The sequence below is a fragment of the Bos grunniens genome, chromosome 2, assembly GCF_055505025.1.
Source record: "Bos grunniens cultivar Pamir isolate PY7600 chromosome 2, Bosgru_T2T1.0, whole genome shotgun sequence".
Classification (NCBI taxonomy): domain Eukaryota; kingdom Metazoa; phylum Chordata; class Mammalia; order Artiodactyla; family Bovidae; genus Bos; species Bos grunniens.
In genome coordinates, this window is record NC_141166.1 from 100,322,052 (window position 1) to 100,341,045 (window position 18,994).

An 18,994-nucleotide genomic window follows, 5' to 3' on the forward strand; every position below is an offset into this window, starting at 1 on the left:
ACCCACTCCAGTATTCTTGCCTGGAGAATCCCAGGGACAGAGGAGCCTGTTTGACTGCCGTCTATGGGGTCGCACAGAGTCGGACATGACTGAAAGCGACTTAGCAGCAGCAACCTAGATTCTGATCCATGTAACCACCATCAGAATGGGATTTACTCTAACATGCTTACATTCACTTATATTCACGCTCCCCATGGGAAATCACTGACCCAAGAAATATATACAAACCCAGGTCTCCTGCATTGCAGGCAGATGCTTTACCCTCTGAGCCACTAGGGAATCTCCACTGATCATTTACTACATACAAAATGTGGTGTTCCAGAAGAACTTTTTAAAAGGGATGCCATGGCACCTAACCCACATATCTAAAGAATGTTTTGTTCATTGTGATTTTTCAAGATAATAGCTAAGAAAAACATAACATCATTTATACTAATAAAATCAAAAATAACAGAGAACAATAATTTCCATTTCAATATTACATTTATGTTTTCTGCAACACCATAGGACCTTTCCTGTTAAGATCTTGCCATTCGGCAAATTCCACAATAACTTTCAAAAGTTCTTTTTACTTAGTTCTAAGCAAAATATTATTCCTGATCTTGTCTAGATAAATTGGTGAAGTATGGTAATAAAACATGGACACAGGTTTTCAGCTCTATGTTATCAGCATGCATGGGAATGTGCTCAATTACCACATGCATCAACCCACATAAAGCTGCACTCATGATGTTATCTAACTGCAATAATTACCCTTCATTTTGTATGAAGAGAACAAAGGGAAACCAAGATTCACAGTGCCTCCAATAGGTGCTAGACATGGCGTACTCCCTGAATGCCCATGATCACCCTATGGTCATAATCTCCATTTTAACTGAAATGCAATGAGTTGGGCAATTCAGTCAAGCCCACACAGTCTGTACCTAAAGCCAAAACTCATGCACCTTCTAATTTAATCCTTAAAACCTCCTGAGAGAAGCTGATTAATTCACAGCATTAATTTATTCAACATGTACTTCTTCGGCTCTTAAAAAGTCTATGTAACCATACTGGACTTATTAAAACAAAACAAAAAAGACAAAACTTTCCAAAGACAGTTTTGAGACAGGCTGGGACCTGAGACCCTTTGCTACTGTGCTTGCACCTGGACAAATGTCTCCTCAAGCCGCAGAATACAAAGACACTATGAGACTAAAAATAACGGCAAGCAGGGGCAGCTGGGGCAAACTTTAAGCAACAAGATACAAAAAGATCAAAACCCAACTGCCACTTCTGAGCTGCCAGGAGCAAAAGCAGGGTACTGAGCCTGATCTCTGCACACACAAGGGGGTGGGCAGCCCATCCAAGCCACTTCTCTGGCTGGGACTACGTCAGCCCCTACCCTCACCCCATTTAGGGACCAGCTCACCCCCACTTAGGGAGCAAGCAAGGGCACCTGTTACTTGTTTTTGCTCCCCTCCACTGCAGCTCGAGTCCCAGTAAAGCCCTGCCTGAATTCCTCATCTGGTCTCACCTATTTCTATTAAGAAGTACAAGGACCCAGATGGGTAAATGCTTGTCCTCCACAGCTGATCAAAACAGCTTCTCTGAAGAAGAGAGACATCAAAATCTAGAAATGGGCTTCTAAAGAAATCTGACAAGTATTTTTTTTTCTTAGTCTGACATACAAAGGCACAGAAACTCAGTTGTTCATTCACTCCAGTCGTGTCCGACTCTTCTGCGAATCCATGGACTGCAGCACACCAGGCTTCTGTGTCCTTCACTATCTCCCAGAGTTTGCTCAAATTCATGTCCATTGAGTCTGTGATGCTATTGAACTATCTCATCCTCTGCTGCCTTCTCCTTTTGCCTTCAATCTTTCCCAGCATCAGGGTCTTTTCTAATGAGTTGACTATTCACATCAGATAGGCAAAGTATTGGAGCTCCAGCTTCAGCATCAGACCTTTCCATGAACATTCAGGGTTGATTTCCTTTAGGATTAACTGGTTTGATCTCCTTGCTGTCCAAGGGACTCTCAAGAATCTTCTCCAGCACCACAGTTTGAAAGCATCAACTCTTCCAGGCTTGGCAACCCAGAGGGTGGCTTAAATAGGCGGTTAAATGTAACTGGCAAACATAAGGAGGGTGTGCATAAAGAGGGCTTGGCAGCATCTCTAGTCCAGCCTTGTTTTGGACAAACCTGATGTGCTCAGTCTGAACAGAGTGACACTCTCCTTTCTGCTCCTCCATAGGCAGCAGATGGCATAACTGGCCATAAATGCTGGTCGACAAAAGGTGTCAGGATAGGAGCTCTGAGTTTGTAAGCAAGTTCGGAGCCGCTTATGCTACCACTGCCTCCAACACTGAGATCCTGTCAGCAGGCTTCCAGCAGGAATTTATAAAGCAGCAGTGAAATTCAGGGGGAAAAAATGCCAAACTCTTGCATAATCAATTTATTCAGACCCATGCAAGTACTCACTCTGTTTTTCTTTATTTTGCTCCTTAATTCCCAGAATTGTTCAATCAATAGTGGTTTTGGATGTAAGTCTTTCCCCAGAGTTTCCCCCAACAACATATTTGACACGGTTACAAGAGAAACTTGTTTTTAAAAAACACAAAACATATTGAAGAGTCTGTTTTCCTCGGAACTTATTTTGGAAATCACGAGTCATTTTTTAGATGAAACTTGCACAACAGCAGACTAGACTTAAAAGATTTTTAAATCACACGTCTTAAGTGGAATCCAAGCCTCGCCTGTTCTCTCCTCACTTCCACTCAGGGGTTATTTGGCTGAACTGTTTTCCTGTTTCAACATCTTGAACACCAACCAAATGGACAAACAAGGCCGAGAGCAAAAAAAGGGTCAGCTTCCTCCCACTCCCATCCCACCCCAGCTGCAGCCGAGCTGGGGGAAATCTCCGCAGTCTAACTTCCCCACTTCCCCTTTCAGCCCCAAACGGCCGTGAAACTACGCTCATCCTGGCGCTCTTAAGTCTTTCTGCTCTCCTGTCAGTTAGCCCCGTTTGGGGACCCTTGCCCGCGACTGGGGTCCGTGCTAAGGATGTGGACACGGTGGGAGACGAAGGGCGCTCTGGGGTCCCCGGAGATCCCTTCCCTGCGGGCTATCTCCTCCCCGGGGGCGCTCTCACGGAGCCCACCGAACGCAGAGAGAGGCGAGGGGTGATGACCAGCCTCCGGAGGCGCTTGGGGTGGGCGCGCAGGCGAGCGCGACCTGCCCGTCGAGAGGCAGCCCTCGCCCGGGGAGAGGGTGGAGGGTCTGCTCCGGGCGCCCGCTTCCAGGCCGAGGAGGGGGCGCGGCCGGGGGCCAGCTTACCCGCGGCGGCGGCGGCGGCGAGGCCCAGCAGCGGCAGCAGAAGAGCGGGAGGTGCGGCTCGTGGCATGACGGCGCTGCGGGCCGGGCGCGCGCTTCTCGGAAGTGCAGAGCCGCCGTCCGACCCCTCCCACCAGCCGCCCCGGCCGGGCCGAGAGCCCGCCCGCCCTGCCTTCCGGCCGGCGCCCCGGCTCACAGTGCTTTTAAAAACTTCATCTGAACCGAAATCGATTCAGCTTTTCAAAAACGTTTCCAAAGAATTTCCGTAACGCTTCAGCCAGCTTCTTTCTCTAAATCTTAACGTCGTACGTAACTTAAGTGCAATGGTCAAAGCCAGTATATTAACACTGATCTAATAGTGTGGGCTAAGCTACAGCCCTTGTCGTATTTCATCAGTTGTCCTTCTGATCATTTTTCTGTCCTAAAATCCAATCCGAGGTCATACACTGCGCTGCGATGTCACGTGTCCTCAGTCTCTCTACTGTGGGACAGGTCCTGTGTCACTGCTTATCTGGAAACAAGTTTGAAGAGTACAGTTGCTGTGTAGAACGTCCTTTAGTTTGGGTTTGTCTGATGCTTCCTCTTGAGGGAGATTGGAAGCAGAGGATTCGGGTTATATTTCTGTGTTTTGTTGTTGTTGTTGGTTGGTTGGTTTTTGGCAAGAATACCACAGAAGTGGCATGCCCAGCCCAGGAACGCCACGTCGTTCTGTCTTATCACTGGTAATGTTAACTTTGATCACTTGGTTAAAATGGTGTTTGTTCTTTGAACCCAATAGCCAGAAACCTTTTCAAAGGTTCTCTCAGTGGGCTGTGGCCATCAGACAACTTCTGCCATCAGCTCTTGGATGAGGGGGTCTTTAAACTGTGCTTGACAGCCCTTGAAAGGAATACTTTGGATACTTTGATTCTGAACTTCTGGCCTCCAAAACTGTGACACAATAAATTTCTGTTGTTTAAGAAAAACAGCAGCAATCATGTTTGTTACTATACATATGAGCTATGCAACTATAACTTGAATAGCGGGGGGGGGGGGGGGGGGGGTCCTCTGGAACCAGACAAATCAAAGTAACACAGGCTGCTTGTTTAAACTCTGACATTGTCTCATGTCATTAGCAAAAGAGTGTTTTAAAATTGAACTTAAAAATTGTTTAAAATTGAATTTAAACTCAAGAATACAAACATAAACAACTCACTGTTAAAATTTACAAATGAGTTGAACAGACACTTCAACAAATAAGATATATAAATATAGCAAAAAGTACATGAAAACACACTCAACATCATATGTCACTAGGGAACTTCAAATTAAAACCAGATACCACTGTACACCTATTAGAATGACTTTTAAAATCCAAAACACTGACAACAGCAAATGCTGAAGAATAGAACGAAATGAATTCTCATTCATTTCCAGTGAGAATGCCAAATGGTACAGCCACTTTGGAAGACAGCTTGGTAGCTTCTCAGGAAACTAAATATACTCTTATCGTATGATTCAGGGATCATGCTCCTTGGTGTTTATCCTTGGTTGAAATGTTACATATTCACAAAAACTTACATATAGATATTTGAAGCAGCCAAGCTATCCTTTAGTAGGTCATTGGATAAATAGACTGTGGTACATCCACACAATGAAATATTATTCAACACTAGACAGAAATGAACTATCAAGCCATGGAATGAACTTAAACACATATTGCTAAGTGAAAGAAGCCTGTCTGAAAAGCCCACATACCCTATTATTTCAACTGTATATTTTGGCAAGACAAAACTGTGGTATCAGTTAAAAAAAAAATCAGTGGTTGTCAAGGGTTGAGGGAGGTGGTAAGGGAGACATGACTAGGTGGAGCACAGAGCACTTTTAGGGCAGTAAGACTGTTTTGAACAATACTGTAATGGTAGATATGTATCATTATACATTTGTCAAAACTATAGAATATACATTTGTATAGAATATACAATATATTCTATACAAAAATATAGAATATTCTATGTATATAGAATATACATAAAGAGGAATCTTAATGTAAACTCTGCACTTTAGTTAAGAATAATGTATCTGAATTGGATCAATTTTACCCAATGTACCACATTAATGCAAGATGCTAATAATAAGAAAAAGGTGGCGAGACATAAGGATGTACATGGGAACTCTGTACTTTCTGCTCAATGTTTATCCTAAGACTGCTCAAAAATTAGTCTATTAAAAAAATCAAGTCTAATCTTTTCCATGCTATTGATTGTCCAACTGGAAATGGAGTGATTGCACCATCTGACCATAGGGGTCTGTAAGGAGTCTCAGAAAGTCAGAGGTGGTAGGGGCCATCTTCATTTACTGATAAAGAAACTGAGGCCCAAAGAAAGGATGTGACTTAGCCATGGGCACACAGTGAATGCCAAAAATTGGACCAGAGCCCAGGTCTTCTGCTGGACTCTCCCGGCCTCTCCCGGTTCAGTCTCTTTGCCAAAGTATCAAGGACTTGCTCAACTGATTTATTTCCATTATTCCTCAGACTATTTGTATACTAAACCCAAACCCAAAGCAAATCCTTTCAAATGTACACAGTGTTTAAATATTCAAACCTCCCAATTCTGGGGACTCCCATCCTGCTAACTACACAGGGGAAATGAACAGTCATCTTATCTGAATAAGTTATCTCCACCCCCTACCTCAGGCACCAAAGCACACTATATCAATGTGGATTTTTATTAAACTAATTTTCAAATAATCATTAGATTTACAATAGAAGTAGCACCTTCATGAATCAATCTACTTTAGGCAAATAACCCATGTCAGCAGTCTTTTATTTTTCAGTCATTTGAACTAAAGGAAGACATATTTTCCCCACTGTTGACTCTGGTGCACACTTCCTCATTTTTTATGCTAATATAAGACAGGCTACTTACCCCCTCTGCATGGGAAAATATGGTTATTTCGTCAAAACCTCTCATCATGATGGCCTACTTTCCAATCGCATCTCACACTGGTTTTCCTTCTCTTTCACTGTTTACGTCCTCTTTGACCTCATTCCGGGCTCCAATCCCTTGACTTCGTTTTACACCCAGAAGTGAGACTGCTGGATCACATGGTAGTTCTATCTTTAATTTTTTGAGGATAGGGGCTCTATTTTCTCCTTCATAGTCTCCTTTCCCTCAATTTTAGTTAAGCAGCCAAGGGCAGGTAGAAGAAATCTACTCATTCTCCTGATGGTTGTCACTACTAATATATGGCTTTTAATTTCATGTGAGCCCAGTAAGCCTCTTCTGCAGTCTTTTATTTTGTCTTGCTCATTCTCCTCTCTCATTCATTCCCCACATAGAATATTTCTATTTTTTTATTATACTCTTTAAGCTGAAACCCCATTCAATATTTATCTTTCTCTGAAAAAGACTTCACCTTCTACTCACTAGGAAAATAGAGGCCGTCAGGTATAGATAAACATCTTCAAATACCTGTCTGCTCTCCCCTTCTCTTCCACACAGGTCATTCTCTTCTGTCCTTAGAGAGGAAGGCAAGCTTCCTCCCATCCCATCCAAACCTAGCTCCTTTATATATGGATTTAGATCTGCCCTCTCATCTTCTTCAAGACCTTCCCCTTTCTCCCCTGCATCACTTCTCTCTGTTCATTGGTTACCAATGATGTGTTTTGTTTTCATTCCTCTCAGCTTCTAAATCTGTAAATCTCTTCCCCCACCTCCTTTGGGAAGAAGTCTTCTTCACCTTTCCTTCTTCTCACTCTAGCTATGGCCCATCTCTACATCTCAAAATTTCATGTTCTCTGTTTCCTAATTTCCTTTCACTTTTCAGCTCACTCCTGTCTGGACTCCGGTGATTTTCTGCATTTCTATTGGTTGATCACCAATGTTTTCCTAATTCCTGGACTCCAGTTTCATCTGACTCTGCCTCTTTGTTGTTTAGCCCTTGAAACAATATTGACTTGACCCTACTTTGTATTAAGAGGGTGTTGGGGAACTTCACTGGTGGTCCAGGGGCTGAACTCTGTGCTGCCAATGCAGGGGACCTGGGCTTGACCCTGGGTCAGGGAACTAGATCCTACACGCCACAACCAAGAGTTTGCATGCTGCAACTCAAGATACCACGAAGCCGAATAAAATAAACAAATCAGTATTAAAATAGAGAAAAAATGAAAAAAAAACACCATTTTTTTAAAAAGAGTGGGCATTTGGCCAGGAAACCAAAACCCTAGAACTACTCAGGACTGACTTCAACCCCTTAAGGTTCCTGGAGAGGGTCCTGGGCTGGGCAATGCTGAGCTCCCTTTTGTCCTAAAGTACTTGCTGCTGCTGCTGCTGCTGCTAAGTCACTTCAGTCGTGTCCGACTCTGTGCGACCCCATAGACGGCAGCCCATCAGGCTCCCCCATCCCTGGGATTCTCCAGGCAAGAACACTGGAGTGGGTTGCCATTTCCTTCTCCAAGGCAGGAAAGTGAAAAGTGAAAGGGAAGTCGCTCAGTCATGTCCGACTCTTAGCAACCCCATGAACTGCAGCCTACCAGGCTCCTCCATCCATGGAGTTTGCCAGGCAAGAGTACTGGAGTGGGGTGCCATTGCCTTGTCCCCTAAAGTACTTAGGACTACATAAATGGAGACCAAAATAGAAGGGGAGTCCTCCTCTGTAACTCTCAGCTTCCCTAGGTTCAGGAATGGGAAAGATGGGGTGCAGGGGAAAGGCTGATGAGGAAGACCAGTGAAGAACCTTGTGCAGATAATCCAGAAAGAAAAGAGGATAAAGTTCTGAATTAAAGACAGCTGGCAATGAAGATGACCAGTCAATGAGAAGTGTGGGGGAAAACTGACAGAGTTGCTGGATTAGAGAGATGAGAAAGAGAGGATTTAAGGATGAATTCTGAGTTTCTATCCTGGGAAACAAGGGGTATGCTGTCTTCATATTAATACAAAGAGAATATAAGAAGAAGAATTGTTTGGGAGAATGGAAAAAAAGACTCTCAGATTCTGCTTGGGCAGAACTGATTAAGTTAGCTTGGGCAAAAGGAGAAATAGATGTGTACTAAATTTGTTGAGATATAATAGTGTGAGAACATTTTAATTTAGAATATAAAGGAAATTAGAGTTTACTGTACAGATCATTCCCATCTCTTTCAGAATTTTCCACAGTTTATTGTGATCCACATAGTCAAAGGCTTTGGCATAGTCAATAAAGCAGAAATAGATGTTTCTCTGGAACTCTCTTGCTTTTTCCATGATCCAGCAGATGTTGGCAATTTGATCTCTCTGGTTCCTCTGCCTTTTCTAAAACCAGCTTGAACATCAGGAAGTTCACAGTTCACATATTGCTGAAGCCTGGCTTGGAGAATTTTGAGCATTACTTTACTAGCGTGTGAGATGAGTGCAATTGTGTGGTAGTTTGAGCATTCTTTGGCATTGCCTTTCTTTGGGATTGGAATGAAAACTGACCTTTTCCAGTTCTGTGGCCACTGCTGAGTTTTCCAAATTTGCTGGCATATTGAATGCAGCACTTTCACATCATCATCTTTCAGGATTTGGAATAGCTCAACTGGAATTCCATCACCTCCACTGTCTTTGTTCGTAGTGATGCTTTCTAAGGCCCACTTGACTTCACATTCCAGGATGTCTGGCTCTAGGTGAAAGAGATGGGAATACCAGACCACCTGACCTGCCTCTTGAGAAACCTATATGCAGGTCAGGAGGCAACAGTTAGAACTGGACATGGAACAACAGACTGGTTCCAAAGAGGAAAAGCAGTACGTTAAGGCTGTATATGTTTATTTAACTTAATAAATAAAGTTTATTTATTATTTAATAAGTTTATTTATTTATTAAGTTATTTAATAAGTCACCCTGCTTATTTAACTTATATGCAGAGTACATCATGAGAAACGCTGGGCTGGAAGAAGCACAAGCTGGAATCAAGACTGCAGGGAAAAATATCAATAACCTCAGATATGCAGATGACAACACCCTTATGGCAGAAAGTGAAGAGGAACTAAAAAGCCTCTTGATGCAAGTGAAAGAGGAGAGTGAAAAAGTTGGCTTAAAGCTCAACATTCAGAAAACTAAGATCATGGCATGCGGTCCCATCACTTCATGGGAAATAGATGGGGAAACAGTGGAAACAGTGTCAGACTATTTTTTGGGGCTCCAAAATCACTGCAGATGGTGACTGCAGCCATGAAATTAAAAGACGCTTACTCCTTGGAAGGAAAGTTATGACCAACCTAGATAGCATATTCAAAAGCAGCGACATTACTTTGCCAACAAAGGTCCATCTAGTCAAGGCTATGATAGTTTTTCCAGTAGTCATGTATGGATGTGAGAGTTGGACTGTGAAGAAAGCTGAGCACCGAAGAATTGATGCTTTTGAACTGTGGTGTTGGAGAAGACTCTTGAGAGTCCCTTGGACTGCAAGGAGATCCAACCAGTCCATTCCAAAGGAGATCAGTCCTGGGTGTTCACTGGAAGGACTGATGCTAAAGCTGAAACTCCAATACTTTGGCCACCTCATACGAAGAGTTGACTCATTGGAAAAGACCCTAATGCTGGGAGGGATTGGGGGCAGGAGGAGAAGGGGACGACAGAGGATGAGATGGCTGGATGGCATCACCAACTCAATGGACATGAGTCTGAGTGAACTCCGAGAGTTGGTGATGGACAGGGAGGCCTGGCGTGCTGCGATTCATGGCGTCGCAAAGAGTCGGACACGACTGAGCACCTGAACTGAACTATACAGATCATGAGGTCTAGTTTTTTTTTAAAATGTCTTTGACAGTCTAGAGGGGTGGGATGAAGTGGGGAGTGGTAGGGAGGTTCAAGACGGAGGGGACATATGTATACTTATGGCTGATTCACACTGTTGTATGGCAGAAACAAACAGAACATTGTAAAGCAATTATCCTCCAATTAAAAATAATAAAGTCTTTGAGATATAGTTGAAATTTGTCTTTTTAGGTAAAAAGTTGTTGAACTTAATAGTTAAAATTTGTCTTTTTAGGTGAGTTAGTGAGTAATCAGGTCTTTGTTTCTCCAAGAGGCTTTTAGGATTAAATGAACCAAAGAGAAAGAAACCCTGGCTTTCCCTAGCATCAACTCAGCAGCGAGTCAGGACTGGGGTTTCCAACACTACAGCAAACAGCTGCAGGGCAGATCTCCCAGGTAATGAAATATCCTGCCCTGGGACTGGGGAAGGGAGAATACTGTCAGCGGGTATTTACTGGTCACTTCTAAACTTGTCCTCTATACCTGATCATCTGTTTTTTTAGGTGCCTTGTTTTGAAAGATCAATTTTGTCAGACCACATGTGAGGGTTGGATTAGTTAGGAAGATTGGAAAAGGCTGTCTTCAGTTCTGAGAAAGGGAACACAATATGGGCAGTTCTGGTCACGGTAAGAAGGACTTTCATAGAGATTGTTCAGTGGGAGTTAGAAATATGAACCTGAAACTAGATATTTGAATTACTGACTTAGAAGTGGTTGATGAATGCCGTGGGGTGGGAGGCGGTGCGCAGGATCTCCTGAGGGAGGCAAACATAGTGAGAAGCAAGTGTATTATAGGTGGGACCCCTGCTGACCCAGTAAGTCAGAAGAAACGCTGAGTCAGAGGAATCCAAAAAGGAGCCTAAAATCAAACACTCAGAGATGTACAAATGATTATATTTATTCTTTTAAAAGTGCACACAAGATCTTGATGCCTTGCTTTACAATAGCTGGACACTTTTCTTGTTACGCTATATGCGTAACATAATAAAACCCAATCTAGAGACTTATTTTTCAAAACGGAAAACAAATACTTTTACGTAAGATCAACAATAGTTTTACTTAAAAAAAAAAAAGAAAATGATTTTATTATGGCATCACAACTATATATACCTGTACTTGTTGCATCAAATTTGTTCAGTTCATTGAAGAAAGTCTTAACAACTAAAACTGCACAGATAACAGAGTAAGAGAATTTAACAAATTCAGTATAAAATAGTTCAGGACAACCATACTACAGCGTGTTAGACCACTAAAATGTCTTAGAAAGTTATTTACAACATTATCATAATATAAACACTAAATTTTAAAATAAATCTGTGGATTTTCTACAAAAATAAAGTACATATGTTAATATAAGTTAAACACTGAATAAAACATTCACAATATCCAGTAGAAGCTATTATTAAGACTATATTCTAGGTGGTAAAATTCAAAACAATAACCATAAAACCGTGTTTCCTAAACCATTCACAATTTTAAATATTTTAGTAGTAATCACAAGATTTAGAGTTTCATTGTAAAATTCATTTTTACAAATATACACAATTTTCACAGACCTCCTATCTCTTATGTAAAAAGGCAACAAAGAATAAAAATTTCTTGGTCAGAAGTTGCCATACTATATTAAATATATAAACTGTGAAATTTTCAAAAAAATCTCATCCTTAGCTGATTCCCTTTAAAAAGAAAACATATGTTTTATATAAAACAAAAAACACAGTGCGATATCTAATCAATCTAAAAATATTTCCACACCTATAAAAACATTAAGCACTAAATCTTTAAAAGCCTTTGAAAAACTATGAACAGAACAAAATTATTGCATTTAAATAATTTCAGTATGAAATATCTTTGGAACAGTATAAGAAAATCTTGCCAAGAGGCATAATTTTGCTGTTTGCATGTCTCATTGTTCAATAATTTCCCCCAAATGCTACAAATGACTAATTTAAAACAATGTTGATATTATTTACAGTTTTGTTTTTATCTAGAGGTACTAATTTTGCATTTGGCTTAGATGTTCTTAAAATTAAATGTACATATGTGACCCAGTAATGCCAATTTTATCTCCTAAGACATTTTGTTAAAATGCCATTCATATCCTAGTTACCAACTACATTCTTCCAGAAAAAATGCACATTAAACTCATTACCCTATGAACAATTTGGACTTCAGTTCCAACTTTGGTATCTTTTCATGCTATTAAGTAGTTATAAACATGGCATTTTGTGCGTAACTGTAGATACCAGCATTATAATTAAACAAAAAGAGTACCTAAGACCTCAACATTGAAACAGTAAATACTGACATTGGGAAAATTTTAAATGGCTCATTTTTCCTAAACCATCAGTGCAAATTAGCAAACCTCTAGAAGAGTTTAGTCATGGAAAGAAGGAAGCATAATTTCATCTTCATTCCCTCCTTGTTGATACCGAACTGAAGAGAAGCCCAACCAGTGCCAACGGTTCCTTCGGAAGAAGAGCCAGATCAGTCCGCAGGTTACAGCTAAGATACTCAGCACAGCAAATGCGATACCTATTCCTCTGTAATCAGGGCCTAGACCGAGAAAGGTTTGACAGTGGAAGACAGAACAGAACAGCAATTGTCACTGATTTTATGTACTAGGCTTTGTGTCACATATGTGAACACTGTACAAATTAGATGCAGTAAGTGCTGATTGTCTCACAGTGTCAACACAGAATTCAAACTCATCATCAAACACTTCAGTGCTTTCTGATCCAATTTAACTGTTTTCATTCAAATCCTCTTCACTCCTAGAGCAATTTTCTTCCGAAGAAATTAGAGCGGTACCATTATTCTCACATTCCCTTCCCATCATCCTTCTGAGACCCTCATTCCCAGTATATTACCTTACTTTGACAGCAAATTGCTAAAGGTTGGTAAATGTCTGTGGTTGACTTACCTAGTGCCAAATAAAGTGTTATTTGCTTTAAAGGACGTTAACCCTTTAGGATGACCTCACTGAGTCCCTCACTATTCAATTTTAAGCACTGTTCCAGGCCCCTATCTACATGCTGTCAAGATGGAGTCATTGTGTCCCATGGCTTTAATATCATCTCTGTGCTGACTTTCCTTCTCTCTCATATGTCCAACTTCACACTAGACATTCTAGCTCATCTCCACATGGATGCTCAAAATGCCAAAATGGAACTCTTGGTTTATACCATTCTAACCCTACTTCTCCCTCACCCCAAATCTTCTACTCACTCTCTATTCCACTAAATATAGAACCTGAACACTTGACTCAGGATTCCAAAGCCCTACCTGTCTGACATCTGTCTACTTTCCACTTCTTCCTTAAGCCCACATCAAGATGTTCTGTCTTAGGCTCTCTGCTCCAACTGGTACTTCTGCCTGGTGTGACTCTTCTGCTGACCCCAAAGGCCTTGGCTGGCCTTTCAGATTTCAGCTTCCATATCTCCACTCTAAGAAGTCTTCCCTGATCACCCCTGATCTAGAGCAGTTAAATCCCTAGTCTCAATACAGTTCATGTGTGTGCATGCTCACGTGCCTGCTCAGTTGTGTCTAACTCTGTACAACCCAAGGGACTCCAGTCCGCCAGGCTTCTCTGTCCATAGAATTCTCCAGGCAAGAATACTGCAGTGGGTTGCCATTTCCTTCTCCAGGATTCTTTACCATTGCACCATAGAGTTTATAACTATTTGATATTTTCCTCTCTTTTAAAAATGGACCTGCTTGATTACTCCTTATCTGTCTTCAATAGATTGTAAGCTCTGTGAGAAAAGGAATCTTACCTGTCTTGCTCATAGGTGCACCCCAGCACATAAAACAGATACTCTAAATATTTACTGAATCAATGCATAAATATGTAGATACTGATTACCTAAAGTTAAAGTTAAGTTAACATTTGTGCACCAAAATGGACATTTTATGCTAATCTTTAAAAATGTTAACATGAAAATTTTAGAGCTTGTTAAGATAAGATTTTTGTGGTTAATTTATGTATCAATTATGATGAAACAGAAGTTCAAAGTACAATTTCCTATAGATACTTAGGACGTTGTAACTAAATACAGTTTTGCACTGTTGTTTATTATGAATTTTATGGGAATGGGGAGAAAGGAAATGAAATAACTGCAGAATTAGACCTTTGAGCTTTTAATCTCTGAACTATAGAATAAAATACATTTTAACATTTTTCAAGAAATGACCTCCCTGAAACTCTGGCAGCTCCCATTTTTCTTAGAATTATACAAAGTTTGGAGAAGGCAATGGCATCCCACTCCAGTACTCTTGCCTGGAAAATCCCATGGACAGAGGAGCCTGGTGGGCTGCAGTCCATGGGGTTGCTGAGGGTCGGACACGACTGAGCGACTTCACTTTCACTTTTCACTTTCCTGCATTGGAGAAGGAAATGGCAACCCACTCCAGTGTTCTTGCCTGGAGAATCCCAGGGATGGGGGAGCCTGGTGGACTGCTGTCTATGGGGTCGCACAGAGTCGGACACGACTGAAGCGACTTAGCAGCAGCAGCAGCATACAAAGTTTGGACAGTTCAGTACTTTCCTCTGGGAATCCTAGACATCTTGTGCATTTACTGTCATTTGTAATTTATTTTTCTGAGGGAAAGAATCTTTATGACTTAATCAGGTTTGTTTGGATATACTCTAAGGACTAAGTACTCTGGGACAAAGTACAAAACTTTGCACACAATTGAATCGTACATTTATTGCCTGACCCATTCTTCAGAAAGGTTCCTTAAGGACAGGTTACATACTTACCCAAGGGAACTTTGCAGACAACTCTTCCGTAGCCACGTGTACATTCAACTTTTGTCCAAGTTTCATTTGAAGCTAACAAAATGCTACATTGTCCACTGCCACTCTTAATTTTATTTGCCCATTTGACAAATGTCACTTTTGATCCATCTAACCAATTCCAAGAATGATCTAAAGGAAGAAGTTTGTTTACTGTAACTAAATTACTAAGGTAAAAAGCACATGGTTCATACAATTTATTTATTTAGAACTGTGCTGTGCCACTATTTTTAAAATGAAATTTATTGAAAGTGAAAATATTAAAATCAGCCCATCAGTTGCACGTGACATATTTCAAGTGTTCAACAGCCACATATGGTTAGTGACCACTACATTGGATAGCACAGACATAGAAAAAATTTCATCTTTGTAGAAAGTTCTATTAGACAGCACTACACAGAGTATAGGTGCTATAAATGAAGCACATTTATTGTGTGATGGGCAGATTTCTAAAGATCTGTATCCGTTGTCCCTTGCTTCCCACCCATGACTTCCCCCCATTAAAAATCATTCACAGTGTGCTGGTGGGAGAGGAAGAGTCATGCAAGGTCCAAGAAGTCCTCCCCACCATGATTCCCACTTCTGGTTCCCAGCTGATGGAGCACCACCTTGTGGTGAGCGTATAAACACAACTTATACTTCCCTTAGATGGCCAACTTAGAATTCATTCACTTTTGGACACATACTTAATATTTTGGAATTCACATTTATTTCAATTATTTAGAATTCAAATCTGTATAAAATGTGAAGCCAACTTTCTATTATTCTATCAAATGTGTACTCTTAATTCATTCTTTATCAATTCTAAGTGCATGGAAACAATCTATTATTCCTTATTGAAAAATTCTTCCACAAATCTTTTTGAACCAAATCTCTGCAATTTTCTTAGGTAATATAATAAAAAAAATCACCATTAAGACTTACTTTCACTCTATGGTTACCAAAAAAAAAGTAAAAATGTTTCAAGAGGGAAGGAAACAACCAGAAGAGAACTTTCTGAATAATAGCTAAAAGCTATCACTACCAAGTGCTAGACACTGGAATGCTGTGGACAGTAGCAATGGGCTCCTGGTGGGACACACGAGGGACACAGACACCGCCAGAGGAGAAGAAAAAATCCTGTTGACCCAAGTATCTTACGCTTCTAAAACAATTCCAGTTGATTTAACCTGATTTTCTATTTCATTAGTGTTTTATCATTACTAATAACTCATTCGTTTATTCATTAGGAATGTATAAGCCTCTAAACCAGCAGACCTAGCTTATTCATCACCAAGAAGTGTTTGAGTTAGCCACCACTTGACATTCTTTAGTGAGGCTGACCTGGCATTCAGGACAAGTTAGAACTCTCTTCGTACACTCTACACACAGATATTTACCAGCAGAAAGTTGAGATAATCCCAGCCAAACTCTCATGGTAATGTTATTATTTTCCCTCATTAGTCTGCTCACAAATTTATTCTCATCTTCATCCTTTATGGTAACGACAGTTGCAGAATGGGCTGTTGAAGGAAAACAAACCCTAAGTCCATTAGCTTTATGCCAACTAGGGAAGATTGAGGGCAGGAGGAGAAGGGGACAACAGAGGACGAGCAAGTTGTATGGCATCACTGACTCAATGGACACGAATTTGAGCAAACTCTGGGAGACAGTGAAGGACAGGGAAGCCTGGTGTGCTTCAGTCCATGGGGTTGCAAAGAGTTGGACACGACTTAGTGATAGAACAACAACAATCAAGATTAACGATCATGAAGATATTCAAACTTGACACAGAGTGTACAGCATTAATACACAAAAGTATAGTGTTAATAGCTTCCAAAAATGTTAGAAATATTTCTAGATTGAAACTTTGCATATATACATATCTTATGTTTCCTCAAAATGTTTACACGGTAATATTTCTGGGCCTTGGAACTACTTAACCAGTGAGATCTTCCTGTATGAACAGCTAGTCATAAGAAGTGGGGTATGTGACGGTAGAAATCTGTGTTCCCCTGTAGATTTTCAACACTCTCTCCTCAACAACCAGTTCTGTATAGTAAGTTAACTTTAAATGTGCTTCTGCTAAAATGAAAATAAAAGCAAATAGATTTGAGATGTTGGAGAGCATTAGCCTTCCTTTTAATATTATTTTATACATAAGTATACATGGTCATGATCTTAGGCATCTGGTCCCATCACTTTATGGGAAATAGATGGGGAAACAGTGGAAACAGTGTCAGACTTTGTTTTTTGGGGCTCCAAAATCACTGCAGGTGGTGATTGCAGCCATGAAATTAAAAGATGCTTACTCCTTGGAAGGAAAGGAGTAAGGTTGTGACCAACCTAGACAGCATATTCAAAAGCAGAGATATTACTTTGCCAACAAAGGTCCATCTAGTCAAGGCTATGGTTTTTCCAGTGGTCATGTATGGATGTGAGAGTTGAACTGTGAAGAAAGCTGAGTGCCAAAGAATTGATGCTTTTGAATTGTGGTGTTGGAGAAGACTCTTTAGATTCCCTTGGACTGCAAGGAGATCCAACCAGTCCATTCCAAAGGAGATCAGTCCTGGGTGTTCACGGGAAGGACTGATGCTAAGGCTGAAACTCCAATATTTTGGCCACCTCAAGCAAAGAGTTGACTCATTGGAAAAGACTCTGATGCTGGGAGGGATTGGGGGCAGGAGGAGAAGGGGACGACAGAGGATGAGATGGCTGGATGGCATCACCGACTCGATGCACATGAGTTTGGGTGAACTCCTGGAGTTGATGGTGGACAGGGAGGCCTGGCGTGCTGCAATTCATGGGGTCACAAAGAGTTGGACACAACTGATCGACTGAACTGAACTAAACTGATACATGGTCATGCCATTGTATACTGTCCAAAATACAGTATGGAATTGAATGAGTGAGTATTCCTCAAGTTTGATAGGCTGCCTTAAACCCACAGAGATAATAGTACTATCACCAGCATCAGGCAAGGGATAGAAATAAAATAATACCTGGACTTGGAAACTAATCCAAAATGGAATCAAATAGTCTTCAATCCAAACAAGCTTATCCATACTTGAACTAACGCATGTCTTTTGTGGTGTGAAGTATTAAAAGAAGGGCAAAGGAAAGCATTTTCTCCTCTATAGATCACACAGTGTGCAGGCACTTTACCTTTTATAATACTAATCTCACATAAAACTTTCCATCATGTAGTTAAGCAGTAACAAGGAGATTTTTAAATCAGTAAAGTGTCTCTACAAGGTAGCAAAATAAATAAGATAAATGTCATCTGCCTAAATTGCTACCCAAGGATGCAGGTCTTTGAAATACTCTAGGTGGTCTCCCTAGAAGTTATTTCACAGTTTGACTACTGTCTAAGATTCTCATGGGACGGAGTCAATCATGGCTGCTCTTTGATTTTAGTTAAATCTGAAGATTAAAAGTCCGGTCCCCTATAGTGTTCAGAGATGTGGGCCCTGGGTCCGTTTTGCAGAATGAACAACCCATGCTTCTTGGACTTTGTTACCCTGGTCAGGTTAAACTTACTTATTAATGACTAAGTAATGAAAAATCTACAATTTTGTATTTACTGCTTAATCAACTTTACAAAAAATCTGCTTCTTAATCCTTTCATCTGAGCATATCTAGCTATATTTAAAATGGTTTCATTTGTCAATATTTTCACATAATAGTTTATTTAGCAATTTTTTATTCTACTTCTTCCCACTTACTTTTATATACCATCTACTTATTCTTATATTGATCATTTTTTAATGGCTGTTCCAATATTCCATTGAGTTCATATATAATAAAATACTTAAACATTTCTGTACCACTGGGTAATTAGGTTATAATGCTATTATCGGAGAAGGCAATGGCACCCCACTCCAGTACTCTTGCCTGGAAAATCCCATGGACGGAGGAGCCTGGTAGGCTGCAGTCCATGGGGTCGCTAGAGTCGGACACGACTGAGCGACTTCACTTTTACTTTTCACTTTCATGCACTGGAGAAGGAAATGGCAACCCACTCCAGTGTTCTTGCCTAGAGAATCCCAGGGATGGGGAAGCCAGGTGGGCTGCCGTCTATGGGGTCGCACAGAGTCGGACACGACTGAAGCAACTTAGCAGCAGTAGCAGCAATGCTATTATAATTAGT

The 18,994-nt window shown here is 40.8% G+C and overlaps 1 protein-coding gene across 4 annotated transcripts in view; it reads right to left on the minus strand.

Moving 5' to 3' along the window:
• The window catches only part of LOC147378406 (CD302 antigen), a 124,684-nt gene that overhangs the window by 22,460 nt on the left and 83,230 nt on the right, over positions 1-18,994 (minus strand). Inside the window, exons 33-35 of one of the 4 annotated variants that reach the window (XM_086355194.1) lie at positions 16,245-16,367; positions 14,830-14,997; positions 10,950-12,623 (exon numbers count right to left, since the gene is read on the minus strand). In XM_086355194.1, the coding sequence (XP_086211320.1) occupies positions 12,445-12,623; positions 14,830-14,997; positions 16,245-16,367 (470 nt within the window). In that variant the 3' untranslated portion in view covers positions 10,950-12,444. Of the gene's footprint in view, positions 1-3,313; positions 3,418-10,949; positions 12,624-14,829; positions 14,998-16,244; positions 16,368-18,994 lie in introns of those variants that run through there. The other 3 variants (XM_086355213.1, XM_086355195.1, XM_086355202.1) reach the window with 3 other exon arrangements.